This window comes from Haliaeetus albicilla, chromosome Z (genome assembly GCF_947461875.1).
Source record: "Haliaeetus albicilla chromosome Z, bHalAlb1.1, whole genome shotgun sequence".
Lineage (NCBI taxonomy): Eukaryota > Metazoa > Chordata > Aves > Accipitriformes > Accipitridae > Haliaeetus > Haliaeetus albicilla.
Window position 1 is genome coordinate 16321791 of NC_091516.1, and position 23070 is coordinate 16344860.

Here is a 23070-nt window from a genome sequence, read left to right on the forward strand (position 1 = left end):
TTCTACGAACTAACGTTGCTGTCTGCTTGTAGACAATGCCTCCTTTTTGTACTTTGAAAGGGGCAAGCTCGGAGAAAAATGTTGTTGTTATTATTGTCACTGGTGTTATTATTACTGTTCTATATTGTTATATTGTGTTTTTTAAAGTTAGTTATCCAAGAAAATCCTTGTATAATAAGGGGTACATTTATTCTGAGGGTGTCAAGTCAATAATTTGCTTTCTTCCATAGGATGATTTGTTCATTTTTTTGTGGCTGTGTGGGAGAGGGAGGAGAAAAGGAATTAGGTGCTGCTGCTAGAGCAGAAAACTGTGTCCTCTGAGTAAATATGGCAAGTAGGAAACTGTCCAGAGGGTTAAAACTGCACTATATCACCATGGAGTGCCTTTGGCAGTGCTTTAACTGGAAACTTCCAACCTTAAAAATATCCCATCAGAAGATGTATATTCCCACTGCCTGTGCTAGGCATCCAGCTGAAGTGCTCCACATTTCCCTGTTCAATGCATCAGGTTCTCTCCATCTAGTGTATGAGAACAAGAAGATGCCTAGCTGTGGTCCTCTGTATGGCACTGAATTTGAATATATAAAATTAAGTGAATAGTGCAAATACCCTATAGACCACTGTGTAAACAGACTTTCTGTTTGATTGTTAAAAAGAAGATGATGATTCCCATATTTCTTTTCCATCACAGAAAGTTCCATCTCAGACACCACCTATTAAGTGGGTTGAAGGACACAAGGGTGTTTTCAACGTTGAAGTGCAAGCTGTTTCATCTGTTCACACTCAGGTAACGCATCAGAAGCAGTGCACCGCTGTAGTTTCAGTTCAAAGAGAATTCAGATGCCCAGGCTGACTTAGGAGGTTTATGAAGTGGAGATGTTTAAGCCCACACAGGTTTAAAAACAGCTAACAGCTATGGAAATAACCTGATAGCCTCCGTGAATGAAATCCTTTGGTGAAATGAAATCTATTGGTACAAGTGAACAAATGAGCTCTCTCAGCAGCAAGTCACATCAAGCATTAAGGAGCCTGATGTCCTCTCAGCTCAGCAAGGATCTGCTTAGGCTGTGTTTGAAAGACACTGGCAGGGCACAGTGCAAGTTTCTGCAGTCTACATCTTCTGCAAGGCTAGTTCAGACAATGTGTCCCCATCTGTGGACACATAGCACGTCCCCGCCTCTAGGGACAGGTGCCAGAATGCTTTAGGCAGCTCAGCTGTCAATGCCATGTGGTATAGGGACACAAGCTTAGTGCTGAATGAGAACTGTATGATTCTGGTCATTTAAATGTGATAGGAAATTGGACCTTTGCTCGCCTTATTGGGATACTGGTTTGAGGCAGAGCAGCTTTATTTTGTTTCTGCTGCTTTATGGTGTCTCCTACCCATCATCCCATTCTAGTTAACCCTGGTAACTATGTCCTAGCAACTGGAGACCCTGTGTCTGAAGCAGGTCCATCACCACTGGTAGCATGCTTTCTAAATACAAGTAGGGCATACCCATTAGACATATAACTTGTATGTAGCTGAACTTAGGTGTGGGTGGCAGAGGGACTATAGACTTGTGGAGTGACAGACTTTTATTAGGGAGAGGGAAGAGTATTTTCATGAAATGAAGCAATCACTTTAGTGAGGGCTTTAACTTCTCTGCTTTTAATCTGATCTAACTAGAGTCTGAATTTAAGCCAGATGAAAAGGAACAAACAAAAGGCTGTGACAGCTGGTTTACAAATTGATTTCTAGGGCTAGCTACCACTGCCAGCCAGAAGGGTGAATATATTTTCTCTGATACCATCAGGTAGGACAATCAGGCTTTGCTTAGCTAGCAGCAGCCTGAACTATAAAAACTTCGTTAACTATGAGTGTACTGTATTTGCAGGACAATCACCTGGAGAAGTTCTTCACTCTGTGCCATTCTCTAGAAAGTCAAGTGACATTCCCCATTCGACTGATGGACCAGAAGATAACAGAGGCTACACTGGAACACGAATTGAAACTCAGCATTATCTGTTTGAATTCTTCACGCCTTGAACCTCTTGTCTTGTTTTTACATTTGGTACTCGATAAACTTTTCCAGCTCGCTGTACAGCCCATGGTCATAGCTGGCCAGACAGGTATTTACTGGTGCATGGCCTTGGAGTGGTAATGCAAGCAACCTAGAAATAGAGGGGAAATGATTGCTAAATATCCAGGCTCAGATTTAGCATTTGGGGTAGTCCACTTCAAAAGAGTTGTGCTTCTCAAGACACAGTTTCACTGCACAATTTAATCAGGTTTAACTGAGTTCCTGCCCTCTCTCCTTTTCCCCCTACATCTAAGACTCTCAGGCTTTGGTTGGGACGTACCTGAAATTGTAGTAGTTTACTTATCTGGAAATAGAGGTCAGAAAGTGGGTTGTGGTTTAACTTTGTTTGGAATTCAATTATTTTGCAAGGAAAACACCAGAAAGTCACTTATCCTGCAGCTGACATTGCTGACTGCACCATATCTGCTGCTCAGATATCTTTAGACAGAATTGAGTGAGCACAAAACAGAAAGGGTATAGTAATGCACACAGATTTTTCTGTTACTGAGGCTGTCAGTTGCCCACCACATATGTTAACTCTGGAGGGGTGTAGTTTCTTTCCTATCTCATTTTGGTAATCAACACTTGTCATGCACTATAATATTTGTGGAAAAGCCTGCTAGCTTGTATTGGTCTGTCAGCTGGAGAGTAACAGGTCTTAGTGTTCTTCAAGTAGGTATTTTATAGGAAATTGTGTGAAGGCTGCTGGAAATTGTTATTAACAGTTATGGTCTGCTTTTATGTAGCATGAAGTGATGAAATAGCAGTGATTGGGTTGAAACTCAGTGGATCTACTGAAGAGTGGTTATTGGCCTATGTAGACTTTGGGTCTGGTCAGGTATAGCAATTGCTGTCTAGAGCTCTGAATTTGTTAAGGACTGAATTAAAGCATGTACGATTAGTTGGTGGTGGTACAAAGAATGCCCTTACCTAAACCCTTCAGTGCTGAGACTATTTCTTGCCTTTGTTTCACAGCCAACTTCTCACAGTTTGCCTTTGAATCTGTGGTTGCAATAGTGAATAGTCTTCACAACAGCAAAGACCTGAGCAAAGACCAACATGGGAGGAACTGCCTCCTGGCATCTTATGTCTACTATGTATTTCGTCTGCCAGATCCTCAAAGAGAAGTAGTCAAAGCAGGTAATATTGGTGCAAGGGTTGCAAAAGTATTCTTTTTTCTTGGTACATGCCATTCAGCATGGTGCTTCTGCGAGGAGGACTTAGGGCACTGGCCTATAAAATAGCAAACACAACTTCTCAGACCCAGACTGCGTACCATTTAAGCACAGCACTGTTCAGATATTTTGTTTTTCTCAGAGGAAGGTCAGGGATCTCAGAGCTGCACAGAGCAACATGGACTTGCCCCACATAATCTCTTATCTCCCATTCATTTACGATGCATGGTTGAGGTGAGAGGACTCCACAGCTATATGCAACACTGTAGCTTCATGAAGATGAAAGTGAGAGACATCTCCTAAACTGAGGCTTTCTTTAGAGGATTTTCCTCCAGAAATTAAAATGGCCTTAAGATGCCAATTTCTTACTGGCCTGTACATCAGTAAACTACTTTCCATGCAAACTCACTTGCTGCCAAGTGACATAGGGCCAAGCTCTGCAAATTTCTCCATCGCATAAGGGATGTCATCAGAGGATAAAACCCTGTAAATTGGCCAGCAGGTTGAGGGAGGTGATCCTTCTCCTCTGCTTAGCACTGGTGAGGCTGCACCTTGAGTGCTGTGTCCAGTTCTGGGCTCCTCAGTACAAGAGAGATGTGAACGTACTGGAGAGAGACCAGCCAAGGGCAACGAAGGTGATGAAGGGACTGGAGCATCTCTCCAGTGAGGAAAGGCTGAGAGAGCTGGGACTGTTCAGCCCGGAGAAGAGAAGGCTCAAGGAGGATCTTCAGCATATACAAAGACCTGAAGGGAGGGTACAAAGAACACAGAGCCAGACTGTTTCCAGTGGTGCCCAGAGGCAATGGGCACAACATGAAACACAGGAGGTTCCCTCAGAACATCAAGAAACACTTTTTTCTGTGAGGGTGACTGAGCACTGGCACAGGTTGCCCAAAATGGTGGTAGAGCCTCTCAGCCTAGAGATATTAGGAATCTGTCTGGACATGGTCCTGGGCAGCTGACTCTAGGTGGCCCTGCTTGAGCAGGAGGGTGGACCAGATGACCTCCAGAGGTCCCTGCCAACCTCAACCATTCTGTTACTCTGCTGCAGTCCATTGTCCTAAAGCCTATAGAATTCATTTGATCAATTGCTGTATATTAACTGGCTGACCACCAAACAGCTGTGATGTGGGAACTAAAGATATGTATGCCCTTTTCTCTTTCAAATATTCATTTAAATCCCCCTTGAGGGACATTTAAACTGATGTTAGTATGTGCTAAAATCTCAGAGCTTGCCTATGCTTGGAAATTCTTTATCCCGAAAAAATAAGGTCCATGGGGAAGCTGAAAACATTAGATAATCATTTAGTGAAGTTCCTGCTGGCCACTCTCTGCTTCCTTGGATACTTTGAACCTGGTGGTAAATGTTACGTGTTGAAGGCGATATTTTGTGTTTAGGCCTGTGAATCTTGTCTTAATCTACAGCAAATTAAAAAGAGCTGAGGGAAAGAAGAAAGAGCTATTGTAATACTGCTGCTGCTCAGGTAGCCATTTTAAATCTGTTGTTACTGCTTGTGCAATCGCCTGTGAGCTGTTGACTCGGAAAACATCTGCACTTTGTCATTCAATGCCTATGTAATTTGTTAATTAAGCTGTTGATGGTGAGATTTTTAGGAGCTTTATGGTATTCAAAATGCTGATGCTGTAACAGCACTGAGAAAAGCTGGCTTGAATCTCAGGTTTGTCTCATACATGTGTACTTCAGTCTTAGTTCAGACATCTCCCTATGGGCAGGTGCAGGCAGCAGTACCATTTTGACAGAGTCTCGTTATTACACATTTGGACGCACTTCCGCAGTGTCTGTTGGGAGTAAACTCCTGCAGAGCCGAGTGATAAGCTGCAGCAATCCTGACATCGCTGTTACACCAACTGCTACTGATGAGGAGGTCAAAAACATCATGTCATCCAAGGTAAGAGAACAAAGTCAAATACCTGGAGAATTGTATGGGCCAAAACCTAATAATTTAGGTTTGTTCTAAAAAGTTTGGATTTCCTTCTTGTAAACGCGCTGTATGTATCACCAGAAGCATTTGTTGTTTATCTGATTTGGTATAGGCATACATTAAATCCCATTGCTAAATTCTGATGTCTCTTATCAGTGAAGAGAGCAAGAGGTAAGAAATCTGTCTCTTGTGTGAGGCTTAGACACTCCATAGAGGGATTTGCTTTTTTGACATGCCTCACTCTCCTGTTCTTGACATTTAAGTTCTGTTCATGTCTGGTGATGTGGGCTGGTCCAAGTTACACAGAGTCAGTGTGAGAAAAGACTACTATTGATTACACTGGGAACAGATTCACTTTCTGAAAGGGGTGAAAGATTCCTCAGAAGGGAAATAGTTTTCCTAAAATGCACTGATTTATTCGTACTCCTTTTAACTCTTTTTCCTTTTTTTCTTTTTTAAATCACAGAGCCTGTTTGGTGCTAAGTAGTTTCCTGTTTAAAAAAAAAGTAGGCAATTTATATGACAGCAGCCCCATGATTTTATACTGGCTATAGTACAGATGCCATGTGCATATTTTGTAACTGGGTATTTCCAAATACTTAATTCAACCACAGAGTGAAACACAAACTTTCTCTGTCTTTCCCATCCACAACTACATATGCCACCAACAGCTTGCAGAACAGACAGCAGAGGAGCAGGATTTTTCTTCCCTGATTGGCATCTAGTGCTTGCTGGTCTAACAGCATCCCAGGCTCATCTCAGACCTTTATGAGGATGGCTGTGCTTGGCTCTCTGGGGAACCCAAAATCTAGAGTTCCCCTTTCAGCAGGAGCGGGGAAGCTGTGCTTCTGACAAAAGCAGGATTTTTCGCCTGGACACAGAGCCTGCTCCTAGCTGCAGCCCTAGCAGAGCTCCACAGCAGCATGTCTGCTGAGCTCTGAACTATATCCCCCCCCTCTCTTTTCCTTGAGCGTTACATATGTAAAATACTGCTTCTCAAGCAGGTTATTTTCAGAAACATTTTGAAGTCTTTTCTCCATTGACTGACCACATGCTTTTCCAGTTAAAGTGAACGGGTGCTTGTCTTCAGCAAATTAAACCGGAACTAGTAAGATGTGCAGGCTTTGCCAATCTATTTGATTTGTTTATTTGGGCATATGTATTATCCATAGCAATTTTTAATAATGTAGATTTGAACTTAATAGCTTTATTAATTTTACTGTAATGTACTGTGTCCTAAAAAAACCTAGAGCTCAAGAGAGGTTTTTTCCCCCAAATTAATCCAGAAGTAAAATGTTTGATATTACAGCTTCATCACATTGATAAATGTAGCGGTTGACACTTGGCTGCTGCCATTTCACTGCCTTTTAAATTGGCATTATTTTTAATGGAAGAAAATTCCCATATGCTCGTTAATTTCGGATGCAGAGCCACTGGATAAACAGTTACCGTTGAAAGGGTGAATTGCAGCGCTTCCAAAAGACAGCTGCAGTGCTGAAATTGGGCACCTGATGGCAGTGTTGGCATTTGCACGCTCCTGCGGCTGCTGCATTCAGGTGGTCCTTGGCCTCCACTGGGAAGGGGGATGGGGAGAAGGAAAGTGAAGAGCTATTTAGGTGAGCATCTGTGCATACCTTCCAAAAAAACCCACCGGTGCTGATTTCTTCTCTGTTAATTAGCTTAAGTTATGTATTAACTTACTAGTATGTATTTCTTCTGGCTATGCCCCCCAGCCTATGGATCACACCTCCAGTCGGATGTCTTTCTACGTTGAAGGAACAAATGACATGCCAAGCATTTGTGCAAGCCCAAGACCATCCAATAAAAAGGTAGCCTACCACTAAGTGTGAGGGAGCACAGTAACAGAGCCTGGAGCCTTGTGAGGCAGTGCTAGTAGTTAGTACTACTAAATGAGGAGAGGGGAGAGAGAGAATAAAGTCACAACCAGTTTTATCGAACAAGGAGTTAGTGACAGAATATTGAATCAGTGGGTGACTATTACCCAAACTTTTATGGCTGTGCTCTAGAGTCTTTAGATTCTTTTTCCAAGACAGATTTAGACAAGTAGCAGCGTGTCTGGATCCTCCCTTTGCTCTCTTTCTCAAGGTGTTAGGGCCTCTCTCTTTTTCCACTTCTGTTTACTCTTGGATACCTGCCTTTACATGTTACAGTAAACTGCATTCAGAAATGTTTGCCATCTCTTTCTTCTGTAAAGAATATTTTTCTTTGCCCCCTTTTGTAGCTTTTAGAACCAAGAAATTCCTTCCTATCTTGAGTATGTATTCCTAAGTAGCTTTTTAACAACATAGAAGATACCATATCACTTAGATAATTTTTCCAGAGCTGGGTCTTGTGTTTAGCATTGATCAGCAGCAGTGGCTTTGGATGAAGAAGCAGGGGAAAAGCCCTGCAATGAGCAATTCGGAACCTGAGTTACAGTTAAGAAACTCTCCTTTCTTCCTCCTCTTTATTGGTCTGATTTGTGCCAAAAAGCATAGACATTTATACCCAGTCTGAATATTGGATGGATTTATATGTCCTATTCAATGTAAATATGCTTAGGAGTCTCATTAGCTTTATTGTTTGTGTCAGGAATAGAAAATAGACATTGCAATAAATTTTTAGTCCAGATTCGAGTGTCTTTAAAGTTCAGGTTATTGGGATTGGGTGTCTTATGGTCAGACCTCACTGCAAAGAGTATTGTCTCCAACTACAAACCTATGTACAAGCTCTGCTGTGGTTATTGCTGTGTCCTTCTCTCCCACCACAGAGACAATCTTACTTCTACTTTCTCTCAAAAACATGGATGTGCTAAATGGAAACAATTAGTGGGGAGTGGGGAACATGACTGCTCCGTCATGCAGAGCCAAAGGCATTTCCCTAGTTTAATTATCTGGGGTTCTGGATCCACAGAAAAATGGATTCCAAAGTCTGTTTGCCATCAACATTCCTCATACATCATTTTGGTCAAATCTGCCTTCTGATCCTACAGGGATGTCCATGCATTCCTATCCAGCTGCTGACTCTCCAGTATGTGGGAGTTTCCCACAGGGAAGAGGGGGGGTGTTCAACCTGGGAGATGAGTTGATCGAAGAGTTATTTCCCAACACTCTTTGTTTATTATTTAGCATTTCCACGAGGAGCTGGCACTGCAGATGGTCGTCAGCACGGGTATGGTGAGAGAATCTGTCTTCAAGTATGCCTGGTTCTTCTTTGAGCTCCTGGTAAGATTTGATAGTGCCATTTAGTAAGTTAATGGTGAAATGTAGCAGGTAGTCCAGGCACAGATTTAGATCTGTGGTGATATCTTCAGTTATTCAGCCCCAGTGTGAAAAGGAAAGGTCCCAAATAATGGAAGTACAACTAAAGAATTCTCCATATTCGTACCTGTTTCCCACTGACAGCCTGTGGTGGCAAAGTCCTGCCTGAAGAACATGCACAGTGGTCCACAGCTTGCAGAAGGCTGAAAGACAGACATCAAACTGAGCCCACCCTTTCCTGTGAATACCTGTTCCTGTCTTTTCCACTTTGTTGACAACATGGGAGCAGTGACAAGGCTCCTGAAATTCAGTTTCACAGAGCCCTGAGGTGATGGATGTCAGTGGCAAAAACATACTGATTTCCACTGGCAGCATATAAGCAACCCAACATCAGGTCAAGAAATAAGAATTCCAGAAGTGTCACTCCCTGTGTGTCATCATGAAGGGCAAAACTTGCAAATAGCAGCATTTCAGAGCTGCAGAGGCAAGGGACTGGGGAGGGTGGTTCTGATTGCAGGTGCTGAGAGTAGCCAACTGCGTGGACATAAACAGGAATCAATGTCTGTCTGTGTTCAAGTCTCAGGCTTTCTGTTGTCGTTGCCAGTACATGTAGGATTTATCACAGCAGGTCTGAGAAGATGAGAGTGATTACATTCAAGGAAAAACAAGTAGTAGTTTTACCTCCAGTTTTGGTGCTTTTTTTTTTTTCTTTGCAGATAAAGAGTATGGCTCAGTATGTTCACAACATAGAGAAGCAAGATAACCCACGAAGAAGCCGGTTCTCCGATCGCTTCAAAGATGATATTACCACCATAGTTAGTGTGGTTACTTCAGAGATTGCTGCACTTTTAGTCAAACCACAGAAGGTAAATGTATGAAATAAGCACCATGGATCCTTGCTACTCAGCCTGTGTTACACTGAGCAGTGTTTAATCCTATTTCACCTTCAGCAGTGTCACTAGAATTAGGCCAAAACTGTGGCAGTATTCTCACATGGACCTTAAGCAAGAGTGAGGGGTGTTGCAAGGGCCAGCCTTGTGCTCCCCTGTCAGACTGTTTTTATTCAGCGCAGCTCCCCAGCCTGCTTCTCGCTGTGGCTGCAGGGTGCAGGGAGGGAACCCCTTTTCCCATCAACAGGAAAGACTGGACACCCCTTTTCAGTGGCAGTGATGCTTTATGCCAGGTTGGCCAGGGCATCAAACTGCAGCCAAAGCAGGGTTTATTCCTTTTATCCCCCTTTCCTGTTACCCTTGTTTCTACTGCACAGTGTTTTATTCCACATTTTACTTCTTTGACAGCAGTGGGCTATGCAATATGAAGGCAGTATTCCTCCTGACTGTTGCAAAATCTAGCCATGAGTGATCTAACCCCAGATCTCTTCAAAGAGGCACTGGCCACTTGAAAATTAAAGACAAGAAATAAGCCCTAAGTCTCATGAAATTCTTTATCCTGATATGTTTTAACAAGTTGCACTGATATAATGGATTATGAAGTTGAAAGGATCACAAAATGTAATCTATATTTTAACATTGATAATCAGCTTACATCACTGCTGTCACTCTGCACTAGCCAATAGACAAAGTTAAGGCCACATCTGTGTATCTACACACTGGGTGACCGTTGTTTGTTCAGTTGTTGCAACTGGCATGTTTTCATGCCCCAGAGCTGCCAAATGCACTGTGCTAGCCCAGCAGTGTGCTCTGCCACAGGGCAGACCAGGCTGGAGGGCTGGTCTGCCACATTGCTTTTCAGCCAGCTCAGTTTCCTGATCCACTTAATGTGTCCTCCACTGTGCTGTTGAGGAGCAGAAACTGGGAAAGGGCTGAGACCAGACAACTGAGGGCAGAGACTGGCAGAAGTGATTGTCACTGTCCATCAAAAAGTTTTTCCTGAAGCTTTACCTTTTGCTTCATCTTTGGTGTGCTTCCATGATAGCCATGTGCAGAGAAATTGTTTCCATGGAAATGTTTACTTAAGGTGTCAGTGACTTCTTTTTTTTTTAAATACATGTGTAATAAAATTTTGTTACATTAAAAATGTTTTAACAAAACTGTAGATTTTGCCAAGAGATTAGTATTTTATGGCTTCCTCATGAGAAATACACAGGTTTTTATGGGCTGTTAATTCAATTCAGTTTTAATAGAGTGAGTGTATAGAACCTGATTATGTGTGAAAAACCCACTGCAGTGTTTGCAGAATTAGGGCCATTGGTTAGTTGTACAGAGCAGCAGTAGGTAATATGTGTCTGATTTTTAAATCCAAGCAGTAATAATCTATGTTTCAATACATGGTTGAGCATGTCAGATTGCCCTGAAATTCTACAGTGATGTGTGGCATATTTTAGCCTACCCAGTAAGGTAGTGGAAAACTAATTTATTCTTCACAGCAGAAAATGTTTTGCTGTGTAAATTCCACATTGCAGAAAATATATGTATATATATTCCTGAATGGCGTCAAAAAGGTTGAAAAATTAAAAATGAAATTGTAACCACCCTGAGGTGCTGCACACCTGTTCTCACTAGTCAGAGACAGGAGTAGGGGCAACATTTTTCCCAGTCATCTCCTCTGTCAGTCTTGAGTGAATCCACCTGAGGACTCTGAGTATTACATGTGTGCAGATCCCTCAGGCACCTCCACAAATTCCTCTTGGTGAACTACATATGCTACTGAGATTTTATGATTTAAATTGCCATTTTTTAAGTAACTGTAGCCTTATTTTAGAGGGCACGTGGAGTTCTTTGTGATTTTTACTTGAGGGCTGCGTATCTCTGTTAATCAGGCCAATTGTAAGCATGCAAGAGCTTAGCTGCTGAATGATAAAACACACAGATTTATCTTACCATTTTTTTACTATCAGTTTTACACTTAAAATTTCTAAACAAAATACTTGGCATTCCGTCAGCAGAGCCAGTGCAGATTTTTATTAATATTTTAAAACAATATTTTATGGTTTAAGTACCTAAACCAGCATTCTCTAATGTTAAAGGTTCAATTTTTTTAAAAACGGCATATGCAGGATTGTACCCCATAGGGAATTCAGAACAGGTCTCAAATTCCATTTCATTGCTGTCAGCCCAAAGATTTGCATAGATAAACTTGCTCATTCATCCTGTGATATTATTCTGTGAAAACCACAACAGTTGAAATAATTTACAGGAGTGATTCTGTATAATTTTAACAAGGTTACATAAATTGGAGAACTTAAACGATCTTGTTCAGTATGTTCCATGCCATGGTTTTGGGAGCTGTTCCCTACACTATTTTTTAATGATTCTGAAAAGTCTTCCACCTTTATGTAAGTTTCATACATTGTAACTGCAGTTCTTCTTTTCATCCCTTTTTTTAAAAGGAAAATGAACAAGCAGAAAAGATTAATATCAGCCTGGCGTTTTTCTTGTATGATCTCCTTTCTTTAATGGACCGAGGATTTGTGTTTAATCTCATCAAACATTACTGCAATCAGGTAGGCATCATGCATGATTGGTATTGCATTTGGCTTATGGCCAGTCCACTGTTCTGTTCTGTTTGATTCATTTATCCATTAAGATCCTTTGAACTGTGTTAAAGGGCCAGGTAAATTTCCTGTTTCCTCTTGCATATGCAGAGACTTTAAACCTTTCTGATCTGTGGTCTGCAGAAAAAAATTGAGTGCAGGTTAAGACTCTTTTAGAAATGTCATACCTTGCACTACTGCAGAGCATCCATGGAGCCACTTTTCTTCCCTTACTTTTTAACATCCCTTAGCAGCAGGGTCTGCAGACCATACAGAGCAGCTTTTGGTCTCTGACTCTTCCAGTGCTGTGAGGATGTATTTATATTTGGGGGATTCAGTCAAAATGAACCATGTCTGTCTTCTTGCTTTACAAGCCTCCCAAAATTAAAAATAAATGATGATGCAGGATGTTGTTATGAAATTATTTGTTGCATTTGAAGGGGAAAGTTTTCCTTCTGTTTTGTGACCTGATATACCTGCTGTAGTTTTTCTGCCAAAGGAAGGCCCTCTGTCAGCTGATGGTAGGTAAGAGAGCACAAGATGGCTACGACCCCGGTTTCTTATAATATGTACAATACTTCACTGATGTCATTGTTGATATGAAGAGAAATGACAAGACCACTGATGCTCTGTGTTGCCTAGTAGGACTTTTTATGAATTTGCCACAGACTCAGCAGAGTTTTGTTTGGTTTTAATCTTTGTGTTATCCAAAAGGGAAAAAATATTGTGTTTTTCTTTGGGGAGGGCAAAAAAAACCAATTTATTGTCTCTTGGGAAGTTGGTAACTCAGCCAGAGAGGGGGCAGAGAGACACCACCACTGTGGAACAAAGAGCAGCTAATGGATGGAAACTAGTTAGGTCCAGGGAACCAGTGAGCTTTTTAATGCATGCTGGGCTATTTGTCTATTCCTGTTTCAGGAAGCAGGATATTTCACTGCATGGTAATTTAAATAGTGCACGCCCATCACATGATACTTCTTTGGTTTGCTTTTCTAGCTCTCAAACAAGCTGAGTTCACTCTCCACCCTGATTTCCATGAGACTGGAGTTCCTGAGAATTCTCTGCAGCCATGAGCATTACCTCAATCTGAACCTCTTCTTCATGACCTCCGTGTCTGCTCCAGCATCCCCCTCCCCCTCCTTGTCCTCCCAGGTAGGCATCCATTAGGTGATATTGCATGAGCATCACATGAAGCACACATGTAGAGAAAGACTTACGTTGCTCTGTATTCAGACACTTAGGTTAGAATTAGCCATGGTTGGATGAGGGAGAATAACTTCCCTCTTGAAAGAAAAGACGCAGGAGAATAAAGACTAAGGGAGTTCTACTGTAAAATTGCATCTACATAAGTTTAAACTTAACATGACACAGATATGTGTCCCTCTAGAAAAATGAAAACAGAAAATTACTGTTAAGGTAGACATACAAGGTCTAAAAGGAACATGGCTCTGAAGGCTAACTTACAGGCGCATCTATATCCCATCCATACGCAACCACAAATATGTATTTCAGTATCTGTTTTGGAGAATTATGGCATGCAGCAGCGCACAGCAAACTGTCTGTGTGTTTGCATTCTAGCTGACCTTCTTGGTCTCCAAGTGGATGTAGATGCTACCACTATGTAAACTGGTGACTAAAACACTGCAATTTTCAATATCCTAGAATGATGGATTTCTGTTGAGCCTTAGTGTTTTTCAGAGCAGGATTGTCATGCTTTCCTTTTCAAATAGCAGCATTCTTTGTTCTGGGTTCCTCCCCACCCCAGTGGTGCAGATGATGTTATGACTATGCCAATGATTTCTCTGTATTTTCTGGACAGCGTTTTCCCTTTTATTTGAATTTTATGATTTTTCTGTGTGGAAACGCTCAGGTATCCTGAGTAGACCTCTCCACACAATTTTTGTGAATGCCCCTCCTCATCACTTCTCATTTCTCCCAGGATGTCATTCGCAGTACATGCACATTTTTCCCAGATACTGATACTGACACTGACACAGCTCTAGACTTCCTGTATGTCAGGACGTCCCATGCGTCATCCTGGGTATGGAGTTCACAAATGCATTCATTAAAGAAATTTTCGGCTGGCATGCCACACACTATTTTGCCAGTCTTGTGCTCTTGTCCTCTACATTCTACTTAGATGGTATCTTGCTTTTACCATGGGGCAGACCCCCTGACAAAGGGTGCTGGCCTGCCTGTTTTCCACCTCGGTGATCTTGCAGAGGTCAGAACTGGGATGAAGCATTTCAGTGCAGTGCCCCGTAATTGCCACAGCCCTTGGATGCAGGAGGATGGAATTGAAGCCAAGAATGGTGGGAGGTATAAAAACACTCTGAGTAACAGAGCAGTTCAAATTCATGGTAACTTTTTCAAGTGTCATTGCCAAGGAATTGGTTGGACGCTAAGATGTGCTGCATCTCATACCTTAAGGGTTCTGACAGGTCAGTGATAGCAAATAATATTTCCTTGAAGTTTTTCCTGGTCTTAAAAGCAAAACATGAAGGTCTTAGAGTGAGGATTTCCCAGTAGTTTTGCTTAATGCTAATCCTGAATGTCAAAGAACTAGAAATGGGACTCTTCTGCTTATGGGGAAAAAAAGAAGTCAGCATAGCTCTTGCAACTAATTCTAGCAAGTCAGAGCTGGGCAGACACCAGTTTAATCATTCTTTCCTTCAAGCAACATCATCAACCCTTTTTCTTCTTTAGGAGTAACCTATGAAGTGCAACCTGTGCAAATCAATAAGGCTTTTGTGGCCCTTGGATGATTTAATACATTAGCTGACCACGCTTGCAGTAATTTTGATCTGTCTGCAGGAGGGCTGCCCAGCTAGAGTTAGATTTTCAGTAAGAAATGTGGCCTTGTGAATAAATCTTTTGGAATTCTTGGAGAGAAGCCAAATTCACTTAACCAGGTGCTCTGCACTGTAACATTATTCCACACAAACATAGTACAGCCAATGCCTGTCTGCTTGAGGCCAAAATGGGAGTGGGCTTAAGTATGTGGATCCAAAATATGGGGCTGCTCAGAGACATGAGTTTCATTTGACCCAATATGCTGGAAGACAGCTGCCACAGTGTGGTATACTGCTGCTTCATGTGTTTGTTTTCTGGGACTATTCCCAGGTGACTGATAGAAATATTGGGAGAGAATATTGAAGAATATAAATTAAAAGCAAAATTTGGACTCATAAACCCCAGTAGCTGCACTAGGGAGTAGAGTCTAAGACTTATGCTTACCCGATCAGGGGACAAAAACATTCCAGATGACCTGTGGCACAGACCTGTGATTGGAGAATCTAAGAAGTTCACAACACATATATAGCAGCAACTTTCCCTTCCTGAGCTGGCTGTATATCAGTCATAGCCATAAGTTACAGCAGTTTGAAGGCTGCTCTAAATTATGCCAGCTGCCAGCAAGCTCAACCAAGGATTTCCAGGGTGAAAGGAAACACTGTTCACACATCTTTCCTGACCTTACTTCCATGCTAGACATCATGGATGCTGAAGAAGGCACAGTGCAGAGCTTCTGACACCAAGGTCCCTCTTAATGTAGGGGCAGCTTCTTGCTGTATGATGCCCAGTGGCTACTCTGCAATAGTAAGAGCGATGCGAAGAGTTATAAACATGGAGAAAATTCTGACTTGGTGTCCTGTCCAAACTAACGAATACAGGGTAGAATTTTACATCTCAAAAAATGTCAAATGAGTTGCTCACACAGAATGGAAAGGACGAGATTGCATCCTAGCAAACAACTCATTTGAAACTAGATGCTTTTTATTTCACACACAAGTGTTTTTCTCCAAAATGTCCAACCTTCTTTCAAAGTCTGTGCTTTTCCTCTGGTAGAGATTTTCCTTTTGCTACATGAACTGTAACTACAGCCTCTTTAAGAAGCTTTTATTTCAGTGATCATTCTTTAACACTTCTAATATACTTCTGCAGAACTCTAGCTCCTGCTCTAGTTTCCAGGACCAGAAAATCGCTGGTATGTTTGACCTCTCAGCTGAATACCGTCAGCAGCACTTTCTGACCGGCTTACTTTTCACTGAATTGGCAGCAGCGCTGGATGCAGACAGCGAGGGGTGGGTATCCCAATTTGTAGATTTTAGAATGGGATCGAGTCACATTATTACTCTTGGCAAGGTCATAGTTCTATTCTAGGGCAGTCTTGTTTCCCCCACTCTTTGCAGTAAGTCACTCTAACATAGCAATAACCCAGTCATTGTTTTATCTGCAGTATGTTGGTCCCAGTGAATATAAATATACTATTTTTTGCAGTGGTGTTGGCTAGATACACGAATTGAGAACACAACATTTCGGTTGCTCTTCTCTCTAAAACATGTCTTCCTTTGAACTTAAGAGTTTAGCTAAACTTTTGCAAGAATCTGATGCTTTTCTTTAAGCACCTCTCTTCACCATACTGAATTTTTATGGGAAGTTTGAAAAACGTGGGTGCTCTTTGATTGTGGTGAAGTGGCTTGGAGATGTAAGATAGCTATCTCTTGCAGGGAACATGAGTCTCTGCTCAGAATGGAAGAGATTATCTAATTAATATTGGTGTATTAACTTGTTTCTTTTACTTGTTTGTTTACTTTTTTCTTTCCACTCTGTTTCTTAAGTCTTTGATTTATAATTTGTGGAGCTCATGGATGGGTTTTGTGTTAACAGGATTAGCAGGGTGCAAAAAAAGGCTGTCAGTGCTATCCTTAGCCTGCTGAGTTCCCATGACCTAGACCCACGTTGCTCCAAAAAAGAGGTGAAGATTAAAATTGCAGCTCTCTACCTCCCTTTGGTTGGTATCATTTTGGATTCACTGCCGCAACTCCATGATTTTACAAGTAAGACCTTTCTCCCTTTGTATTTTTCAGCTTCTCAGAGTGACTTGTCTAAACAATCTATCAAACATAAAAGAGATTGTGCTAAGTGCAGAAATTCCACACAGTCTAGTAAGGTTGAATATTTCTTTTACTTAGAAGTAAACTGGACTTTTAAAGACAGGGAAAACATCAGTGTCCTCACTTCATGAGCAAATGATAGACCAGAGATGTATCTGTAAGTACTCCTGCCTGTCCCTTTAGTGTAAATATTATGATCCTGCAAATAAAGCCTGCAAGATCTGCAAGAAATATTGACATATAGATAGGTTTAACAGACAGTAGAGAAGAAAACAAGAGTGATACTGACATCGTGTTGCATCACAATTAAAGAAATTGGATTGTATTCTTTCTATCTTTTTCTATTGCTCTGTAGTGCTATTAACAGGATACCAAAATTAATCTGAGGCAGATGTAGTCATCACATAGGAGACATATTTTTGTCATCTGTTTTAACTATAAACTTTGCTCTACATTATCAAGCCTTTTAAAACAACATTATGTAGGCTGTTTTCTTGCATTTTGCTACATGTGTGTTCATATAATACTGCTAAAAGCAGCTATTTCACATCTTTTTGTAGGATAGTAGATCTTTGCTACTTGGAAAACTACATTTCACTTCCATAAATAAAATAAAGGCTATAAAGAAAAAAAGGTATAATCTTTGAAGAATATGCTTTTGTCACTGGTTCTGAAAATATTTTGCATTTAGAAGTCTGGACAAAAAACTTAATACTATAAAGGTACTATTAAGCACTTTCAGTCTAATAGGATGAAAGCATTTATTATACATTGGCTAATCAGATCTCACCCCATTCTTGTAATCTAAGTGTTATCCTTATTCCACAGATGAAAAAGAGACATTATGAGGAAGCCCAGGTGTCCCAGTATGGCTTGGTTTTAGAGTGTCTTTCTTTCTGAGTATCTGTCACAAGAGGCTGTTGACCTCATTCTGAACACACTGGGACGGGCTGGTCACTCAGCATCTCTGAAAAACATGACATGCAAAACACAAAATGGACACTCAGAATCAGAGGAGATTTTTACAAAACTTAGGTATAAACAACTTTATTTGCTGAAAGTGATGTCAAGAACTAGCAGGAAATAGAAGCAGCCTGAAATTAAACTTGTTCTTTAGTCAGCAGGCAATACTGACTCTGTCAGGTGTTAGCAGACTTACATACTTGTTGAATATCACCAAATCCGTGTATGGCTTTTGCATTGATCGTCTCACCTGAAATGGACTGGAACTGGGTGGTTCCAAGTCTTATGAAGCACTGCTTAGCTTTGGACCTCAGAGACAACCTCATGTTTGCTACTGCCTTTGCTTTTAATTTAGCTTTTGTGAACACCTGGAGCTTATTGGACACATCTCCTTTCCCTGTGTTAATTTGAACAATTTGGCAGCCTTTGCAGATGGCTGCAATCTGTCTTGCTAATGCTGCACCTCTTTCACTGCTTGGTACATCAGCCAGACCAACAGTCCCAGGGATGGAGGTGCCAGTTGTTTTGTTACATTACAGCCCAATGGAAGACTGTGACAAGTGAGCGACAACAACTGGATTGCTCCTGAAGTTCTAATAGGATATTTCAAATCTAGTTTCAGATGCCCGCAGCGGAAAGGGACGCACAGGAAACCCAGAAGAAGAACAAGAGTCTGCAGGTGCAATCAATCAAAATGTGGCCCTTGCCATTGCAGGAAATCAGTTCAACCTCAGAAGCTCTGGAATATCTCTGCTGTCCCTGGTATGTCCAGTGGTCTGCCAGTGTACTTTCTGGTATCTGTTTTCCTCTACTTTGTTTTCTCCTTTTATCCTTTCTTGCCACTAATAACTGCAGTAATGAACAACTGCATTCTTGTTTCCTCCAGCCCCAAAGAATGCCTCATATTCCTCCTGTCATCTCCTCCTCTTCTCTTCTAGTCATTTAATTACTCCTTTACCATAGGTAGTTCCACTTTTTCTCCCACAGGCCTATTTCCATTGCCACACCCAACTTAGTCTCATTTCTGGATCAGCAAATGCCACTATGATTCCCTCACTGCCTCCCAGTCTCACCTGAATCCAAGAGCCTTCTGTTTTTTTTCCTCTCTCTCTTCCTTCATGGTTGTTTTTATCTTCTATACAATTTGGCTGACACAACTGCATGGCAAGAGGGGACTGAAGAGTTATAGAATCTTTTTTTGCATTATTCTAAGGAAATTAAAATACAAGCATCTAGCAAAAAATGCTCTTGTGCCTCTTCCTGTCTTTCACATGCGTACAACTGGTCCTGTCACTAATTACACACACATACATTCAAAAAATACAATCAGTATAACCTGGAAGAGGTTAAACTTACTGAAGTCCAGTCCTGAAATTTGATTTCACTGAAATTTAAATAACATTACTTCACCTAAATGACCTCCCTCTTCTTTTTCTTCTTTCAACTGACATTTACTTTATCTGCTCCTAGCCCTACAGACAGAGTGCCACCTTAGGTCCTGATACTACTCGCAACCTTTTGATCTGTTTCCTCTGGATCATGAAAAATGCTGATCAGAATCTAATACAGAAATGGATTGCAGACCTTCCATCCATGCAGTTGAACAGGATTTTAGACCTCCTCTTCATTTGTGTCTCATGCTTTGAGTACAAGGTAAGTGAAACATGGCCTGATTTTGTTGTCCTGTTTTGGTTTAATGTTTTTTTCCTTACCTTCCAGCTGTCCAGGGGAAGTTTGTTACTGAGAGTTATTAAATTAGCTCTTGTCTAATCTATGCTACAAATGGACAAATTAATTCAGATAAAATAACTGACACTAGCGTTCAAGCAAAATGCAGCCAAAACCTTTGAGGAAGTCCTATGAAGTTGGCTTAAGTTGTTTTGTTATTTTCCTTTTTCTGGGGATTTGAGGGCTATTTTTGGCAGGCAGTATGTTGACGGCTCCTGTAAGTACTGGAGAGGACACTAAGGATGACCCTTTAGTTAAGCACTGGGACTGAACATCAGGACTTCCCTCTCTGACAGGGTCTGTCTGAAATGGATCAAAGAACCTTCTCTCTGAAATTTAATTTCTCTCTCTGTAGCACTGAGCTATATATCTGTGTTTATCAGCAGTACATATACTACCTCTTTCCTCATCTGCAACATTTAATTAGCCTTTATATATTAGTCAACCATATTCATTGCTTTCTGCCCCCTCTGCAGATCTCTACTATTGTGTCTGGTTCTGAAGATGTAATTTGGACTCATGTCCATTGGTGCTGATTGCTTTGACTTTACTTTCAGGGCAAACAAAGCTCAGATAAAGTTAGCACCCAAGTACTCCAGAAGTCACGAGACGTTAAGGCCCGATTAGAAGAGGCTTTACTGAGAGGTGAAGGAGCCAGAGGAGAAATGATGAAGCGCTGCAGAATACCAGCTGGTACTTCACACCCCTCTCCCCCCAAGTCTTTTGAGAAGATCTCGGGAGGTTGTAGACATAAATGAGTTTGTTGGTTTTTATGCACTCTCCCCATTTTCGTCCTTATGTTTTTCATCCACAGTCCTTTCCCTTGCAGACCTTTCTTGGTTTTGCTGTGGATAAAAATATTACTAGCTTTCAACTATCCAGGGTGTGGCTGGGACTGAGCTCTTCTCAGGTGAAGACTATGAGGCCAGCTAAGTTTTAAGACATTCTGAAAAATTGTGTTAGTGTCTAATCAAGAGCCAAGAAATGGTGTCAGAACTATCAGTAAGAACAAATTGTTCATAGCAAAAAAGGTTGTTTCATTTAATAAATGGAATAATTTGTGTTTTCATCTTTGAAGACATTAAGCAAGCTAATGTTCTAAAAAGCCTAGATGAAAAACATGATGGGGTCCTGTCCTTTTACTAGAGCCCTGAGGCTATAAAGTTAAATGGTTTTAGTTCTGACAGGCTGCTACAGACATGTATCTCCTTCTTTCAGTGAGCTATCAAACTTCAGGTGTCCCCTTTTGCTTTAATCTCACTGATATATGTTGCACTTTTAGGGAATGACAGATCAGCGGGACTAAATGAAAACCTGCGCTGGAGAAAGGAGCAGACTCACTGGCGGCAGGCAAATGAGAGACAAGATAAGTAAGTCATGTAATAAATATATATTGCTTTTATTAAAACCAAGATCTTTGGGTTTTTTACATTTTGTTCTTTCCCCTAGGATGTTTTCATACAAAGTCAGCAGTTTCAATCCTTTCTCTCTTCTGTCAAAGAGAAAAATAGAAAATGTTTACGTAGCAAAAGTATCCAACTGTTGGTATGACACAACAAAGAGATCACTTGAATGAGAAGTTTAAATAGTTATTTACACTTTTTTTTCTTCTTATTAGTAATGTAGTAAATACTAGTTATTGATACAGGCTGTATCAAATACTCCACGGAGGCTTGCTACGACATTTATTTTGGTGTTGCTATGGCTCCTCACTGTGTACAGTGCTGTGGTATAAGTTTTGCCATATGAAATCAGTTGAGCTGGGTTTGATGTGCTATGTTAAAATTGAGAAGTGTTATTTGCAGGAGTGGGGGAACATGATTCTGTAGTGAATATTTTTCTTGTTGCAGGTTTTAAGTAATGATGTCTCAGTACATTTCACCTTAGCAGCACTGTGTGGTAGTAGACAAGTCAATGTCTAGGTTTATGGAAAACTGTATTTTCAGGAATGATTTGTGTTACTAACAGCATTTTCATATGCTATGTGCTTAGTTTCTTTAAGTGTGGAGCTTGTTGTTTTTCCCTAAAGGACATATGTCCTTTGTTCATAGATACTTGCTTGAATTTTGACTATCTAAACGGGCCACTGTGTGTCAGGTAGAGACAGTGGACTCTCACCAGTCCAGCTGCTGTAAGCTACCACTATATCCTTCAGCATGTGTGAATTTGAACTGAGAACACTTGTTGTGCTATGCAGCAACTACATTGATGTAGCCTACTAGCACTCATATATGATTATCACATATATTTTTGAACACAAGACTTTTAATCTGGAATTTATCCAAACTTTAAAAAAAGAATCTTTCCACCTTTTGTGCTAGTTTGGAAGAGGTGCAGATCCTGTGTGGATATTTTTATTTTTCCCTGAAAGCAGGTTGCTTTCTCCCAGCCAGTTTCATTGAAATCAGAATAAAAGAGTCCTCAAGTAGCAGCTCTACAATACCTGTTTGCAGCAGTTCAGTTAAACCACTTAAAATAAAAATTATGGTTACATAAGTAAAACTCTGCATGCTGTCCAGGCCTTTCTGTTTTACCCAGCGTTCATCACTGTGGTATGCAAGATCTTTGCTCTCATCCTTTTTGGATCCCTTTAGTGTATATGTCCGGTAAGTAAGGTGTTTGCAGGTGGTACGTGGCACAGCCAGTTTGCACAGGTTGCCACTCAGCCTCACTCAGCCTGCTTCCTCTTGAGTCCAGCATGCTTTGGTATTGTAGTTGCAGCTATAAGCTACACGTGGTTACACGTCAGAGAAGATCCAGTCAGCATGGTTAATGTGCAAGGCTGAGTGGTTGCTGGAAATTGTTCAAACAAACAGCTATGCTGTTTGCTTAATTTGGTCAGTTCTTACTCATATTTAGTGACCCCTGGCTTGATTATAGCACCAGCCTTTTGGCAGAGCCTTCTATTCTTCATTGCTTTGAGTCATTGTAATTAATAACCATACAACTGCCCTGACTTCCTTTCCTAGCCCTCCCCAGAATTATCTCATTGTGCCCAAAAGGATGGTTCTTTACTTTTCTGATTGTCTTTTTTGTCTAAGACTCCAATGGGCAGAAAAAGTAAGCGAATGTAGCAGAAAAGCCACAAATTTTGAAGTCACTCGGAAGTGTGGTTGTAAGGGTGTTGCTCCAGCCACAGAAATGCACCTTAGGAACTTTGGCCCAAGTCAAAGCAGCTCTAATCTCAAGCTCTAGAGACCAGCTTCTGGCCATGCAGCAGCCCGTTTCTGAGCAGTTTGGGAAAAAGAAAAAAGCCTCCTCTTTGTGTTTCTGGCATAGAAGGGATCTCTGAAAATAGAGTTTTGTTAGGAGCTGCAACCTATGCTTAGAGCATTCAGCTGCAGAGGAGCGGTGTTCCAGACCTCGCTCTTGTGTCTCAACTAAGAGGGCATCATGCATTGCCTTACCACCATATTCTGTCTTTTATAAATGTTTCAGTCCTCTCTTAAATGGCCTGGGGCACTGCTGTATTGACCCCACAGCAGTTGGACCTGCTGTCTTGTGTTGTCGACAGTCTCAAGAATCAAGTTTTAAATTGCCTACATGAAAC

At 41.2% G+C, this 23070-nt stretch overlaps 1 protein-coding gene across 1 annotated transcript in view; it reads left to right on the plus strand.

Annotated features, from left to right (window-relative positions):
* DOCK8 (dedicator of cytokinesis 8) overlaps positions 1–23070 on the plus strand; it is a 95897-nt gene that overhangs the window by 51441 nt on the left and 21386 nt on the right. Inside the window, exons 19-33 of the mRNA XM_069776337.1 lie at positions 692–787; positions 1878–2112; positions 3039–3203; positions 4973–5148; positions 6915–7010; positions 8310–8405; positions 9158–9307; positions 11791–11904; positions 12931–13086; positions 15877–16016; positions 16603–16772; positions 18409–18554; positions 19263–19445; positions 20078–20213; positions 20803–20890. Of these exons, the coding sequence (XP_069632438.1) occupies positions 692–787; positions 1878–2112; positions 3039–3203; positions 4973–5148; positions 6915–7010; positions 8310–8405; positions 9158–9307; positions 11791–11904; positions 12931–13086; positions 15877–16016; positions 16603–16772; positions 18409–18554; positions 19263–19445; positions 20078–20213; positions 20803–20890 (2147 nt within the window). The remainder of the gene's footprint in view (positions 1–691; positions 788–1877; positions 2113–3038; positions 3204–4972; positions 5149–6914; positions 7011–8309; positions 8406–9157; positions 9308–11790; positions 11905–12930; positions 13087–15876; positions 16017–16602; positions 16773–18408; positions 18555–19262; positions 19446–20077; positions 20214–20802; positions 20891–23070) is intronic.